General features: G+C 43.9%; 1 protein-coding gene across 2 annotated transcripts in view; it reads left to right on the top strand.

The window, feature by feature from the left end:
- Positions 1-16,412, top strand: part of CPPED1 (calcineurin like phosphoesterase domain containing 1) — a 107,697-nt gene that overhangs the window by 12,282 nt on the left and 79,003 nt on the right. For both annotated transcript variants that reach the window (XM_024744481.1, XM_024744482.1), the window contains exon 2: positions 10,666-10,884. In XM_024744481.1, coding sequence (XP_024600249.1) covers positions 10,666-10,884 — 219 coding nt within the window. The remainder of the gene's footprint in view (positions 1-10,665; positions 10,885-16,412) is intronic.

Raw genomic sequence — 16,412 nt, forward strand, 5'->3', positions numbered from 1 at the left:
ATCTCAAAAAGCTACCTTTTGGATGCGTGTGGGCTGAGAAAAGAGGTTGGGTAAATTCACTTTGGTACTTAGGAAACGTAATTTGGAGACTCTGAGTATTTTGCTGTCGCACTGAATTATTTTGGGGGCGGAGGGTCCCTGAAGGACACTACTTTTTTAAACAGCTTCACATACCACGCAATTCACCCTTTCAAAGTGAACGATTCGGTGGCTTTTAGTCTATTCACAGAGCTGTACCACCATTGCCACAGATTTTGGAACATGTTCACCACCCCAAAAAGAAACCCCACACCCCTCAGTTGTCACCCCCAACCCACCCCCATCCCCCCAGCCCTAGGCAACCACCAGTGAAAGACACTGTTAGCTGCTGCATTAAGTTCTGGCAGTCTTACCTTTGGGACATTTGGATTGTTAAACCAGAAAGAGTCCCAAAGCGGTGAAGATTGTTTTGCTACTGTTGTGTGTTTTTGTTTTTTAACCACTGAAATAAGATTAGTCCCCAGAGAAGATGAGGGGCATTGCTGAAGACATTTAGACTGTGATTCACTGTGCAGATCGCTGCTGTGAGAAACTGCAAAAATTGCATTTCGTTGGCGTTTGCTCTTTAGCTAGAAAGCTTCTGGGCAGCTGTAAAGCAGCCCATCTTTGCCATCTTATAACCAAAGCAATATCCACAGTATATAAAGGAAAAGATGTTAAGACCAAAGCATACACACACACACACACACACACACATACATACATACATACATACATACATACATACATACATATATATATACCATCAGATATTTTCTGAGCCCCACTATGTGCTATGGGTAACAAAGAAATGGGTAAGATTTTGAGAACGCTGTCTGCTAAGACAGGGGTAGGAGTTACCGTGGATAACAGTCATGGTAATAGAAGCGCACACTTGACTGCTTACTATGTGCCAAGTCCAAATGCTTCACATGTATTAACTCAGTTAATTCTTCACAACAACCCTTTTGAGGTAGGTGAGTTATTCTTACTTTACAGATAAGGAAACTGAGGCCTTGAGAGGTTAAGGAACTTGCATCATGTCACAGAGTTGGTAAAGGGTGGAAATGGGATTTGATCCTGGCACTCAAGCCTCAGAGTCTGGGCTGTCCTGGGACAAGGTTAGGGCTTTGGGAGATGGAGGCCCAAAGTGGTACAGGGGCTTGAAGCCCTTCCCCAAGCCCACATGTCCGGGTATGATCTGTTTTATCCCCAATATTCATATTTACCCCTGGTCTCAGAGTCTGGTCCTTGCTGTGCCCTCTGTCTGGGGTGCATCTCCCCAGCCCCCCGCCTGGCTTTGTCTCGTCCTCAGATCTCATCTCCTGTGTTGCCTCACTCCTCCATCTACCACAGAGCTCTCCCACCCACCAGTTGCTCCGTCCGTGATCACCCTGATTACTTCTGCGGTACCAAGGAGCACAGTGTGTAATGAGCTTAGTTGTTGACCTGTTCGTTTTCTGCCTCACCACCATTCTGAAGGTCTTTTCTTTTAAATTAATTAATTTATTTTTATTTATTATTTGGCTGCATTGGGTCTTCGTTGCTGCGCGCAGGCTTTCTCTAGTTGCGGCGAGTGGGAGCTGCTCTTCGTTGCGGTGTGCGGGCTTCTCATTGAGGTGGCTTCTCTTGTTGCGGAGCACGGGCTCTAGGTGCGCGGGCTTCAGTAGCTGTGGCACGTGGGCTCAGTAGTTGTGGCTCGTGGGCTCTAGAGCGCAGGCTCAGTAGTTGTGGCGCACGGGCTTAGTTGCTCCGCAGCACCAGGGATCGAACCCTTGTCCACTGCATTGGCAGGCGGATTCTTAACCACTGCGCCACCAGGGAAGTCCTTGTAAGGTCTTAAGGAATGGGACCTGTGGCCTTGCCCACCAGTTGAATGTCTGGTGACTAACATGACACCCGTCCTCAGAGCAAACTTTCTGAATGAGGGGAAGAGGCAGAGCTGCATCCGCTTGCCGGGGCGGGGGAAGTGGCATGTGAGCTGGGCCCGGAAGGATAGACAGCACCTCAGCAGGAGGAGCTGTTACAATGGAGAGCACCCCCTGGAGGAAGGGGCGGGAAAGCATGGGGCGTGTTTGAGGAGCAGAGAAGGGTCCACGTGGTGGGATCCTGTGGTATGTCTTGTGCAGGGTTCTTCAGTCTCGCTGTTGACATGGGCTGGATTCTTTTGTGGGGCTGCCCTGTGTAATGAGGGATGTTTAGCACCATCCCAGCTTTTGTCCACTGGATGCCAGAAGCACCATCCCCCTCCTAGTGTGATATCCAGAAATGTCTCCAGATATCAGATGTGCCCTGGGGATCAAAATCATCCCCGGTTTAGAGCCACTGGTCTAGTGGGAACAGTAATCGGTACAGATGGAAAAATTTCGGGCTGTGTTTTAGCACCAGGTGCCGGAATGAGCGAGGATCCACTGACATCTTCATTTATCCCTTCACCAGATGTTTACTGAATGCCTCCCACCTGCCAGGGACCAAATGATAACATGCTGACAGGATACTGGAAAGGGAAAGCAAGTGTGGGCCTTTCCTTATGGAGATTAGAAGGTAGTGGCCCTTCAGCGAGGGAGTTTGATGACCAGGGTAAGCATTTTATAGAGTCACGATGGCAGTGATTGACTGAGATGGATCCGAGCAGGGAGTCCTGCATGGAGCTGTCTTGGTAGCTCCAGGTGGGGATGGTGGACGCCTGACCCAAGGCAGTGACGCTCTCAGTTAATGCTGAGTTAATTCTCTAACTTTGTAGTCCAGTGGAGAAATGTGGCCTCTATAGTCCCAATTTATGTATTATTTTGAGTCAGATTCGTTAACAGGAGTCAGAACATTGAATTCTTAAATATTCTTACAATGTAGTGATGTGTTGTAGCTCTCACACTTCTTAACCACTATCTTGTGATTTTAATTCTGTCTTCCGAAAGTCAAACTAGATTTAGAAAATGAGACTCTTATTTATAAAAAGAAATTAAGAAAGCTTTTGTCATTGTATTCTACCTTGAATTATTTGAGGTTGCCTATAAAGTGGCAGGTTTAGCACATCATGAAAATATAAATTATTAGAGTATTAGGTATTAATTAGTGACATGGCTGACTCCCGTAGGCCTTTTCCTAGTTGGGTGATGGAAGTAGTGATTCATTTGCTTTTGTGGGGTGGGGGGTGCGTTCATTATAGTTAGTTATTGATTAACTGGTAAGAATGAAAGGATCAATGTGATTTCTAATTCTTGGTGTATATTAAAAAGTCAACTTTCATTAACAATTGACAAATGTGCCCAAAAGGCATGATAAAAATGAGTGAGAGGAAATATATTGTCAGAGACAAATTCAAGAAAACATTTAGTTCGTGATATTAAAGGTGCAAACTGTAAAGAACAATTGCAATTGGAATGTCTGTTTTTCAGGCAAGATATTGGCACATAAACAGAATCTCATAGGAAGGCTTAATGGTAAAGAATCATGTGAATTTTAAAAGGTTTTTAAGATTCTTTTCTGTATACAGTTGCTTTGTACTCAGTAATGCTTAAAGGAGACTCACAGGCCTTTCCTGACCATGATTTAATACCACCCAAAATCCAATGTCCTTTTTATCCCTCGATTTTGAAAGATTGTTTCTATGACAGTCTCTATCCATTAGCTGAAAGTTGGAAGTGGCCAAATCTTGTTACTCTGTATATGACGGATGAGTCAGATTTCTTTCTAAGGCCCATTTTTTCTTTAAAAAGTATTTTTCAATTAATCTTAAAATTTGATTCAGGCTATGGTAACATACTAAATTATGGCAATTTATTTTGGTAGCTTGGGGCTTGTTTTCTTCCAGCTTGTCATTTGTGCAGACCTTGGCACTCCTAGCCGGATGAGTCTTTTCTTTAATCTCACTTGCGTGATCACCTGCCCTGAAGTCAGGGCTCTGTGGTGTAATTGGCCTGGTTCTGCCCCTCACATCTTGTTAGTCTTGATCAAGTTATTTACCCTTGACCTTGTGAGTCTCCTCTTCTGTACCTCTAAGCAAAATGGAAGGGTTACCGTGGATAAGGGCTTCTCATCCCAGATGTCTTCAGGGGCCAGGTGGAGAATGGGGCCAGGTGTGGACCGCAGTGAATTCCAGAGCCTTCATGCCAGTAAAGGGACAGTTACTGCTCAGTCCCAGCCAATCGTTGGCACACTCCATTTGGGCCTGGTGTGGCCAGATTTTCCATGAGAATCCAGAAAGCCAGTTGTATAGATGAAACTCATGCATTTAAATTGTTGGCAACAAATTCAAAATTTTATAAACACTGTGTGTGCCAAACAGAATACACCTGCTAGTCAGATTGCATCAAGAGACCTAAAGTTTGTAATGTCTTGAGGAGATCACCAGTTAGCATCCCACAGAAAATAGATGTCCTGGGCCCTTTGCTGTTGGCAGGGTCTGTGAGCATCACAGCTTCCTGGGGAAAGGCTCTGAGCCTTGTCAGCATTATCTTTGTGTACTGTCTTCGTACTCATCAAGATGTGCCATTTAAAGGAAATGCTTTTTGGAGACAAAAAATGTCTTTATGGAGGTGGGCAACTTGCAGGCAGCCTAGGGAACATTCTGTCTTCTTCATGGCTCTTTCCTCTCCAGGCCAGCCCGGCAGCACTGAGATGCTGAACAATAGAGGCTGCTGCTCATAAACTGTAACCTTGAACTTGAGCCATGACTAAGATCCCTAGCCAGGCCTCAGTATTCCCTCCTTGGTTAAATGAGAGTGTTGGGTAAAGTAACCATGAGAATCCCTCCGGCACAATTTCCAGTTCTTTAGGGGGAAAAGGTGGGCTTGTATAAGGTGGGCCTTCAGCCTTCATAGGATGGGCTGCAACAAATGAGCTCACTCAGCTCAGTACAGGAGGGTCACGTTAAACTTGCGGTTACCTGAGATTAGTTAATTATGTTAGTTAATATTATCATCTGTGGCAGACAGGACCCGCCTCCCTGCATGAGCCCCTGCTTTTGAGCGTGGGCTGGCCTAGCGACTTGGTTGTAATGAATTGAACCTGGTAAAAGTGATGGGCAGTCACTTCTATTATCATGTTATGTAAGATTGTAACTTCCGTTTCCTAGCACACCCTCTTTCTTGCCGCCTCTGATGAACAAGTTTCCACGTTATGAGCTGCTATGTTGGAGAGGCCCACGTGTCAAGGAATAGGCGGCCTCTGGTTGACAGCCAGGAAGGAACAGGTGCCCTCAGTCCCTCAGTCCACAGCCACCTAAGTGAGCGGGGAAGCACATCCTGCCTGACCTGAGTCTTCAGATGAGACTCCAGCCCCAGCCAACACTTTGGTTGCAGCTTTTGAGAGATGTTGAGCAGAAGATCCAGCTTAGCTGTGCCCAGATTCCTGACCCACAGAAACTGAGATAAATCATGTGTCTTGTTTCAAGGTGCTGCATTCGTGGTGATTTGTCACATAGTAGATGGCTAATACACCATCTCTTTGAATTTGTTTAAAAAATTAACATTGAAAAAATTATATTCACTGTAGACATTCTTATTCATAGCAGATTGAAGTGTTCTAGTTAAATGAATATATGCATTGTTGTGTCTTAACACTAAGAACCATATAGGCATTATCCAGAGGTTTGTGTCAAATGTTTCAAAAGATTACAGTCTGGTTTTAGCACCATCAGGGTCAGAAATGAGATCTTAATTTAATCAACTCACTTTATTCTTTAATCCATTCATTCAAAATACTTAGTTTATCTCAAAAATTTGACCTTGGTCTTCTCATAGTTGTCAATTAGAGTCCCTGACTGCATTCTGGTATCAAATTTGGACAAAAGAAAATTACCTCTCTGTTGTGCTTTTGAAAACACACATTTGTGTATGTTGCACACACACAGTTGCTAGCAGGTGCTTTCACTGTATGTCATGATGTCATGTGAAAATCTAAAGTGTTAGAACTCACTAATTAGTATTGAATTCCCTGAGTAAGTTCTTACCTGGAATCTTGGAATTCTTACCAAGAAAATTGAATTGATTTTGAAAGGTGATTTAAAGGGAGTTGATTAGACAGTAATGGATAAGACCAAGAGATGTTTAGGACCAAATACCTGAGCTGGACATAGGCAGGATGTCAGAATGAATAGCAAAATATGCAAAACAAAAACAAAATGAAACAAAAAACACAGCCACTAACAACAGCAAAACCCCTCCCAGACATTGTTTCAATTTAGGGAAACAATCACTTTACATCTGTTTGATATAAAACACATTTAAACAGGTCCTTGATTAGTTGCGTGCCAGTACATCTCACACTTGGATTTGCATAAAATCACCTGGGAATTTGTTAAAGTGCAGATTCTGACTCAGTAGGTCTGGGGCGGGCTTCCTAAGCTCGCAGGTGATGGTGATGTTGCTGGTCTGTTGCCACACCTTGAGGACTGATGTGGAGGCCCAGCCCAGGCCCCTGTGCCCAAGTACGGCCTGCATAATGCTGCTCTCTCGTCATCCTCACCTTCTCCCTCAGCCTCCATTTCCAGGTACTTCTGCTCCTTAATTTGGGTTGTCAGTCATTTACCAGGCTGTCTCACCTTTAGGCTCTTTGACTAGGAAAATTAAAAACAAAACAAAACAACAAGCAATAAACCACCAGACCCTTAAGTGGTTTTTAAATGCCCTGATTGTGTATCAGGTTGCTTTAGGGATGGTCCTTACCATATCTAGACTTCCACAGTTAAAGCTGCCAGAACAGTGCTTTCCGGAGTCTAAAGAGAGAAGCTGGCGCCAGACAATTGCTCTGCCCCGGAAGGGAGGCATCACGTAAGCATTCTCAGGCCCTTGTAGGTGTCAGTCAGCTAATACCTATGCCTTGTCCTTGGGGTAGTTCTGGACTTCGGTGAAATAATTTAATGCAAATTTTTTTAAGAATTCGCTTTCCTAATATAAAAGTCTGCCCTTCTGAGGGGTGGGGGAGGTATAAGTTTACAAAAGATCCCTCCATCTAGCACTAAGTCTTACAAGCCTCAAATATCTTAAATTCAGCCTTGATTAAAATTAAGATGAGGCCAAACACCACAAACTTCTGTAGCAGGAACTTTAAGAGGCTCCAGGTGCTTTTGAGAACGCAGAACCCCGAGTCAGCAGGTTGCCTTTATTAGATAGATAAGGTAGATGGAACAGTGACATGGAGCTGTCATTCATTTTAGGTCAAATCTGTTTATTTTGTGCCTTGTCATCATAAAATTGAGATTCTTTCTAAGATTTTACTTAGTAAACCAGTAAAAATGAAAGATTTAATACCTCCAAAGACGACTTTTCGAGACTGTGACTATTTGTGATAGGCAACTATAACTGTTAAAAGGTTCACTGTAGAAAACTTTCTAAATTCTGGTTGTTGTAGCAGATTGATTTGTGCCCCAACTTTGGGGTGACAGTCATCTCCCTGATTAATTTATCCAGTTTAAACAGCTTTGCAAACTGCCTCAGAAACAGGAGCATAGCTAAAAGCATTCATCAGTGCAAAATGGTTATTATTAAAGTAAAATAAATGAACAGTGCCAACAATTAACTTTAAAACTCAAATCAGAATCTCAGTTTTTTTTCATGACACCAACCTTGAGCTCTCGAAGAAGTTTTGCTGACTCCTTCCTGGCCCTTTATCTTTAAGTCGGATCTGTGTAACAAATTACCCAGAAACTTGGCAGCTTGAGAAAACTAATGTGCATTATCTATCTCCCAGTTCCATCAGGAATCTGGGTGCAACCTAGCTGGGTCCTTCTGCTGCAGGGTCTCATGAGGGTTCCGTCAAGGTGTCACCTGGGGTGTGGTCTCATCCAAAAGCTCACCTAGGGCGAATCCTCTTCCAAGTTTACTCCCATCCTTGTTGGCAGGATTTGGTTTCTTTCAGGTTGTTGTATGGGGGGGCGGGGGGCTCTGTTCTTCACAGGCTGTTGGCCAGAGCTCTCCCTCAGTTCCTTGCCATGTTGGCCTTTCCAGGAGGCTACTCATCATGACAGCCTGTTCCCTCCAGGAGAAGTGCTCCGAGAGAGAGTGAGGGAGAGTGAGCAAGGTGAAAGTCAGGGTCTTTTTTTTAGCCTTCTCTCTCTCTCTTTTTTCAAAACCACTGTATTGAGATATGATGACATGAAATGCTGTACATATATAATGTGTACAACTCAGTGAGTTTGGGGATAAGTACAGACCTGTGAAACCATCACTACCATCAACATCTGTCATAAACATCCATCTCCTCCTAAAGTTTCTTCCCGCCCCCTTTATTGTTGTTGTTGTTTGTGTGTGTGTGTGATAGGAACACTTAAGATCTACCTTCTTAGCAAATTTTACGTGTCCAATACAGTATTGTTAGCTATAGGCACCATCCTGTATAGTAGATCTCCAGCACTTATCTTGCATAATTGAAACTTTGATCTTCCCCTCCCCATTTCCCCTACCTACCCCCCAGCCCCTGGAAGCCATCGTTCTACTGTCTGCTTCTTTGAGTTTGACTGTTTGGATTCTGCATACAAGCTGAGGATCAGGCAGTATTTGTCTTTCTGTGACTGGCTTATTGCAGGTAGCTTAGCGTCTCCAGGTTCATCCATTTTGTCCCAAATGGCAGGATTTCCTTTTTTTAAATCTGTTGTATGTATATACCACTTTTTCTTTATCCATTCATCCACTGAGGAACATTTAGGTTGTTTCCATATCTTGGTCTAGCCAGTCTCTGAAGGCACATCCCATAACTGTATTCTGCTTATTAGAAGCAGTCCAGCCCACACTCGAGGGGAGGGGATCACACAGGATGTGAGTATCAGGACTCAGGGGTCTTGGGGGGGTGCGTTTTGAAGTCTTTCTGCCACATGTAGTAAGGGCTCAATGAGTATGAGTCAGATCCGTTGCAGTGCTGGGTCGCTGTCCTTGGCACTGAGATGCACACAACAGGGTTCCATTGCAGTCCTTGTTCAGGGTGAGTTTAGGTAGGTTGTGATTTGACTGAACAGCTAGCATTTTAAGCTGTAGTTCAAGAACTGGCAGGTTAACACACATACATAATTTGTTCTGGAAAGTACGGATAGGTAATTTTGTTTGTTTCCATGCTTGTCTTCTTAAGTTCTGGAAGAGGAATTAAGGAAAGGAGGCCTAAAGCCTGAGATCCATTCTGAGATGATAGTAAGCTAGGCATGGTGGGTGGGAGGGTGGTTGTGGAATTTTAAAAGCTTATATGCTACATCTAGATCTCAGCTTAAATGACCCCACCTCAGAGAGGCCTTCCCTGTGCATCCAATTTAAATTAACCATTGCTTTCGCCGTAATCCTCGCAGAGCCCCTAGCAACCTCGGCTCTATTCTCTGCGAATTTCCTTGTTTGCTCTCTCTCCCTCTGTGAGAACTAAGCCCCCGAGAGCCAAGACCTCACCTGTCTTGGTCCACTTGTGTGTCATCAGCACCTCGCACAGGGCCCGGCAAACAGTAGACTTTCGGTAAATACTGAATAAATGAGTGACGTGAACACAAAGATGAGAAATGACTTCAAGGAGCTTTTGGGAAATTCTAGTATCTTCATGACTTCCAAAGGAAATGCCATTTATTCAGCTCACCTGCAAAATACGTTCATTTGTTAAAGAGAAGAAAACAGTCTCAAGGTTGTGGGGTACTTTTGTCCCTGCAGCTGATGGCCGGTGTCCATGAGGCAAGTCACGTCACCTCTCTGGGCTGAGGATAAAATCTGGGCTGATGAGTGGGTGTGTTCAGACTGCTCTGTCCCCAGAACCCACTCAGGCAGAGGAGGCTACGTGTTTTCAACACTGGTCAGCCACTTGTGGTTTTGTTTGAAGAAAGGATTCTGTGGCCAAAGCAAAGTTTGAAACCCACACACCCACTGATGGGCATTCCAGCTCTGTAAATGCAGACACTGGTGGCAGTTTTTTGGGCAGATTAGGGTGGAGACCCACGGCCCTTGAAGCTTTGGCAGAACCAATAGGAAGAGCAGCCTGATAGTTTACCTTCAGGTGACCTAAGTGCTTTCCAGGGACATAAAGAATTAAAGAATCTCGTCCCCCCAGCCCTGCCCTGCAGCCTCACACCTCACCTATGCCCACATCATGCTGCCTTGGAAATGTTAGCATCATTTTTTTTTTCCATATTAAGATTTCCTTTCTGGCCCCGCCTTTCCCACCAGATAGCCGGAGCTTCTGAGCTCCAAGTTTTTCTGTCACATCCCCTGAAACAGTGTAAATTGTGCCATTAAGCCTGGCGTAAACGATTTGAAAGCACTTCACCTCGTCGTTTAAACATAATACTTCTGGCAGCTTTCAATTTGGGGTATTTTCAATTCTAATTAAAAAACTATTGAACATTAATATCCTCTATATAGCGTGCCGTGGTGCCTCTGTGCTCCATTTTGGCCATCTGACTTTTAAACAGACAGCTTGGTTGCATAGCTGTTAACGGCCCATGTGGTTTTTCCCTGGCCTTTGGGAATCACCAGGTCCAGGCATAATTAGTATAAACCAAAATCCTCTGGCTGATGACAGGAAAATGGTGTTTGAACAGCAGCTTATTAAAATGACCTACTTAATTTAAGAAAAATATTGTATCCACTCGCAGGGTAACCTGGGTGCTTTCCCTGACAGATTTTATAATATTTCTTCCTTCCTTCCTTTCATTCATTCTTTTTTTTTTTTTTTTTTTAATTAAAGAAAAGGAAAGAGAATGGAAAGGCCCGTTCTACTTCATCCAAGGTGCAGACCCACAGTTCGGACTGATGAAGGCCTGGTCCACTGGGAACTGTGACAGCGGTGGCGACGAGTGGAAGCAGGAGATCCGTCTGACTGAGCAGGCCGTCCAGGCTATCAGCAAGCTGAGCCCCAAGCCCAAGTTCTTTGTTCTGTGCGGGGACCTCGTCCATGCCATGCCCGGTAAGACTGGGGTCGTCATTGTGACCTTGTCTTCTCCCCACAGCCAGAAAAAAATCATTTGTCTTAAAAGACGACTCTATTCAGTAACGGCTCATTCTTTTCTTCACGACGGTTGCAGTATCATCAAACATCAGAAAATACACGCTCATTTTATTTTTAGAATTTGGCAAGATTAGTCACAGTAATTAGGCAGAGCTACAGTTCTTATGGTCTGAGCTTACTATGAAAAATGGAACAGTTTCCTATGTGTCACCTTTCTTCATTTCCAGGGGGCAAACTTGAACTACTGTCAGATCCCATATCCATAAACGTAATCTTCTCCTTTCGTTTCCCTTCTTCTTGTGCTTTTATTTCTCCTGTATTTGTTAGTGCTTTTTCAGTTTCAAATGACAATCTAACTTGAACTAGATTAATTTTTTTTTTAAAGTTTGTGTTACCCTATGGGACTGTAAAGTCCAAGGGCAGATTTGGGCTTTGGGTATGGCCGGATCCAGGGGCTCAGAGGTTGCTGCCAGGGCTTGGTCTCTTCCTCGCTCAGCCTTGCTTTCCTCTGGGTTGAATTTATTCTCATGCAGGCTCTTTCCAGGTAGTGGCTCCTGGGAGCTTTAGGTTTATGTCCTTCTTACTGAAACCACAACAGAAATAAAGTGCCTTATTCTTTTTTTAAAAAAAATAATTAATTAATTTTTGGCTGCATTGGGTCTTTGTTGCAGTGCACGGGCTTTCTCTAGTTGTGGCAAGTGGGGGCTACTCTTCATTGCGGTGTGCAGGCTTCTCATTGTGGTGGCTTCTCTTGTTGCGGAGCATGGGCTCCAGGCACGCGGGCTTCAGTAGTTGTGGCACACAGGCTCAGTAGTAGTGGCTCGCGGGCTCTAGAGTGTAGGCTCAGTAGCTGTGGCCCACGGGCTTAGTTGTTCCGTGGCATGTGGGATCTTCCCAGACCAGGGCTCGAACCCGTGTCTCCTGCATTGGCAGGCGGATTCTTAACCACTGCGCCACCAGGGAAGCCCCTGAAAGTGCCTTATTCTTAGTGGTCCAATCAGAGTTACAGACCAGCACCCATCCAGCTCACATAGCCCCATGAAGCCGGGGTGTGGGGTCAGCTCCCCTGCAGCCAAGTGGTCAGAAGAACAGGATGGTTCCCCTGAAGAAAAGTGAGATAGTAGGAACGGGAACATAACAGGTCCTTTTTAGAACTCGCTTCCTTTATTTATTCCCCTTTCCTTTGATATCCTTCTCTCCCAGGCAAAGATAAAGCCCAGTGAGCAAGTATAAGAAAGTGTAAACCGCCCCTGCCCATCTGGGAGGCAGAGCAGGCACCCAAGACCACTCTTGTCTGTGTCTTAGTCTCTGCTTAGTGGACAGAGATGACCCAAAGACCATTGCAGAAAACACTCTAGTTGCTATGGGTGTTTGTTTTTGGCTAACGTTACCTTGTAAACCAAGACTCTTGAGTCCTGCTATGATTTCTAATGTCTTTAGAAGCCAAGGCACTCTGCAGGAAGCCTGGGTACATTAATTCCTCCCCTCCAGGACTCACTTGTCTGGTAACCTACCTATCTAGAACAATCCCAGAGTGAACGTGTGAGGATGGAGAAGGGGCTGCTCAGAATGGCTCTCCTTGAAGTCTAGGGAGTATGGCCAGCAGGGAGAACCCTCAGATTCCAAATTTACTGCTTTTCTGTCAAGTGTTTTTTTTTTTTTTTTTTCCTTTGAAAATAGAATATTATGAGACTCACTAGAATTATATAACATGTTCTTGTAGATGTTTACTGACTTGTTCTGAATTATGTTAATGTATTCAGTCATATTTCAAAATAAGGTTTAAAATAAAAGCATTCCGTGTGATTACACTGCTTCTTAAATAAAGTGTACTGAACATAAGTAAATTAAAAGATAGAGTTTTTATGATCAACCCTACCAGTTGGTCAGAAGACCTCGAAAATGTGAACTAACAAACTTTTGAGAACTTGTTTTATATTCATTGTGACCCGAACAGAATTCTGAAGATTTGGACTGTTTTGTGGGATTCTCACTGACCCAGTGAAAGGATTGTAACTGTTTTGAATATTGTGGTCTGAGGTTTAAACAAAATATTTTGAATCTAGTTACCTTCTTTTTGCATTTAATTGCATTTTTTAATATGCAGTTAGTGGCTTCCCCCTCATTTAGCTCATATGCAGGGGCAGACATTAGAAAAGTAATTATTTGCTTTGACTGCTTAGCACATTGTTAATTATCAAATGCATATATTAATAGGCAGATAAAATCGGAGAGCATACTTTTAATTCCACCATAAATAAATAATATCTTGGGCCAAGTAGTTTTAAGTTCAAATTGGAGAAAAAGAACTTTACAAGTAATGCTTTTGTTAATGAAAGTCTGAATATGCTTTTCTAGTATAAATACCCATCATAATATTCGTTCATCTACAAACATTTATTGTGTGCAAACTAAGTGTCAGTTACAGACGCTGTGGATACGATAGTTAGAAATGAGTGACCAGCCGTTCCACGGAGCTTAGAGTCTGGTAAGGGAAGTGTAAAACCCAGGATGGTTAAGGGGTGCCATTGGTGCCAAGGCCTGCAGGAAAAAGCCTAAGAAATGCAGGACAAGGCCCATTTAGTATTGAAACATATGCAGTTTTCATTCTGCAGGCGTCTTTTGGGTTATCTTGGTATTTTCTTATTTTATAAAGCGTCTCTGTGGGATAAACCACATTATAAGTAGCAAATGAAGACTTGTACAAATATTGAGACCATTGATTTTCAATCCTTCACTCTTGAGCCCAGGATGACTTTCTTCAGTCCTCCTGATGTTGAGGCATCGACCCACTGATGCTGTCCCCAGGAGCCTTATTAGGTTTCGACAATTACATGAGAAGCTGGAATGTGATGATACAGTTAGAGAGCAGGAGAGTCCCTTTAGCCTTTGGAATGGGTTGGTGTGTCTGTCCCTGTTTGGTAGCAAGGGCTATAACCAAACAAAACAGATAAAGCGGGAGGAATTCTTCCCTTGATACAAAGTCTCCTTGAAGAGTTCTTTGTTTACTGACCTCCACTGGGGCAGCTGTTACATGATGTTTCAGTTGATTCAATGCCCCAGGAAGTCCTCTGTTATGTAAAGTGAGGCAAGCCTGCATTAGCATTATTTCAGTAGGTGGTGTATTAGTTTCCTGTGGCTGCTGTAAACAATTACTGTAGACTTAGTGGTCTAAAACAACACATTTATTCTCTTATAGTTCTGGAGGACAGAGTATAAAATGGGTGTGCAGGGCTGCATCTTTTCTGGGAGGTTCCAGCTTCTAGAGGCTGCACACATGTCCTGGGTCAAGGCCCCTTCCTCTGTCTTCAAAGCCAGCAACACAGCATCTTCTCGCCTCACTGACCTTTGATTCACCCTCTCATATTCTCCTACTCCTATCCTCCTGCTTCCCTCTTATCAACACCCTTGTGATCATGTTGGCCTGTTCAGATAGCCCAGGATAATCTCTTCATCTCAAAATCCTTAACTTTATCGCATCTGCAAATTCCCTTTTGCCTTGTAAGGTAACATATTCATAGATTTGGGGGACTGGGATGTGGACATCTTTGGGGGACCATTATTCAGCCAACCACAGATTGGCAAAGGATGAATTCGGGGTCTGTTATGTGCCAGGAACTGTGCTGCTAGCTCACTCATTATGGGCTTGAAAAAGTGTTATTTCCATTTTCCCAGGGTCACTTAGCTTGTAAAGTGGTGGAGTCAGGATCTTACTCAGGTCCGTCTGTTTCCAAACTTAATGCACTTCTGCTGCAGCCTTGCTACTCAAAGGCTGGTCCTCAGAGCTGTATTCAGGAGCTTGTTTGAAATGTAGGATTTCTGCCCCACCCAGACCTAATGAGACATAATCAGCATCTCAACAAGATCCGAAGGTGAATCTTATGGACAATTAAGTCTGAGAAGCACTTAATAGACTGATTTGCACAGTGCCTGGGTGTTTGGCTTCTCTGTGTACTATGTACCATTTTGTGTGTGTGCGAGTCGTTTGTGAAAATTCACTTTAGCTCTTAAAGATAATGGTGCTCAGCTTCAAAGGGAAATGCCTTAAGTTTGTAGGTTTTTATTTTGCCTTCTAAACAACAGTTTGAATAACTAAAGCCGAATGACCTCTGCTATGCAGGGCTTCCCAAACAGAACCTGACAGAAATATTCAGGAAAGCAACCACACCTATATGCTTTAAAAGTATCTTTATGCAGAAAGGTCAGGAGGGCTAGCACTGGTTCTTCGGGTCCTGTCTGTGTGCATGATCCCTTATCTGCCATTCCAAAGTTCACAAAGCTCTGAACACTAAGCGTTTTTTGCTTAAGTTTGGAACTAACTCAGTTGGCAGCAAAACTGACCTGAACTGACGTGAAGCTATTTATAGTCTCTATTTATCCTACTTAGGACATTCATATATTTTGCTAGTGAAATATTACTGTGTTCCATGATGGGGTGGTGCCTGAGACCCAGCTGGAGGCATTATTTAATATGTGCCCTCTGCCTGGTATTGCTATTTTTTTTTAATAGTGTTTTTTTATTTATTTTTACATGTTGCTGTGTTGGGTCTTCGTTTCTGTGTGAGGGCTTTCTCTAGTTGTGGCAAGTGGGGGCCACTCTTCATCGCAGTGCGCGGGCCTCTCACTATCACGGCCTCTCTTGTTGCTGAGCGTAGGCTCCAGACGCGCAGGCTCAGTAATTGTGGCTCACGGGCCCAGTTGCTCCGCGGCATGTGGGATCCTCCCAGACCAGGGCTCGAACCCGTGTCCCCTGCATTGGCAGGCAGACTCTCAACCACTGCGCCACCAGGGAAGCCCCCCTGGTATTGCTATTTTTAAGTTTGAAAAACTCCAGATTTCAAACCAGATCTGGCCCAAAGCATTTTGGATAAGAACACATGAATCTGCAGTGTTGATGATTTGGAATTTATAGATGAAGAAACCTTTCATCACTAGAAGCAGAAGGCTCTTCCTTCCTTCCCACTTAATGTCACACCCCCAAGCTCACTTGTGTACGCCCATTGCACAGTGGCCACATTTTAGTTTCAAAGTTAAAAATGTTCCCAGGCATCTTATATTTGAATTTTGGGGACCATTCCTGTTGGGACCAAAGTGACTGAATATGAAAATGGAGTTGCGTTCAGAAATCATTCTGACAAATTGAAAGAGAGGGTATGTACACAAAGGTGATGTTTGCTACAGGTAAGTGCAGACTAGTCAATCCACTTAGGTGGAAAAATCTTCACTTCAGGGTAGAGAAGGACTGGGCTTCTGCAGATATGGCCGCAAAAGGCTGGAGATTAAGGGGGTTAGTGGCATGGTGTTTAGGATGGGAGACGCTCTGGGAATGTAAAGCAGAACGGCTGAATTGTGGTTTTCCTGCAAGACCCAAGCGAGACCTGAAAGGTTCTATTTCATCTAGTTTGGTAGCCCCTCACCTTAAATTAGATGTGAAGGGCTAGGCCAAGGTCCAGATAAGAGTAGCCCTGGCTAAATGGCCATCAAGG

Source organism: Neophocaena asiaeorientalis, unplaced genomic scaffold (assembly GCF_003031525.2).
Source record: "Neophocaena asiaeorientalis asiaeorientalis breed wild unplaced genomic scaffold, Neophocaena_asiaeorientalis_V1.1 scaffold91, whole genome shotgun sequence".
NCBI classification, from domain to species: Eukaryota; Metazoa; Chordata; class Mammalia; order Artiodactyla; family Phocoenidae; genus Neophocaena; species Neophocaena asiaeorientalis.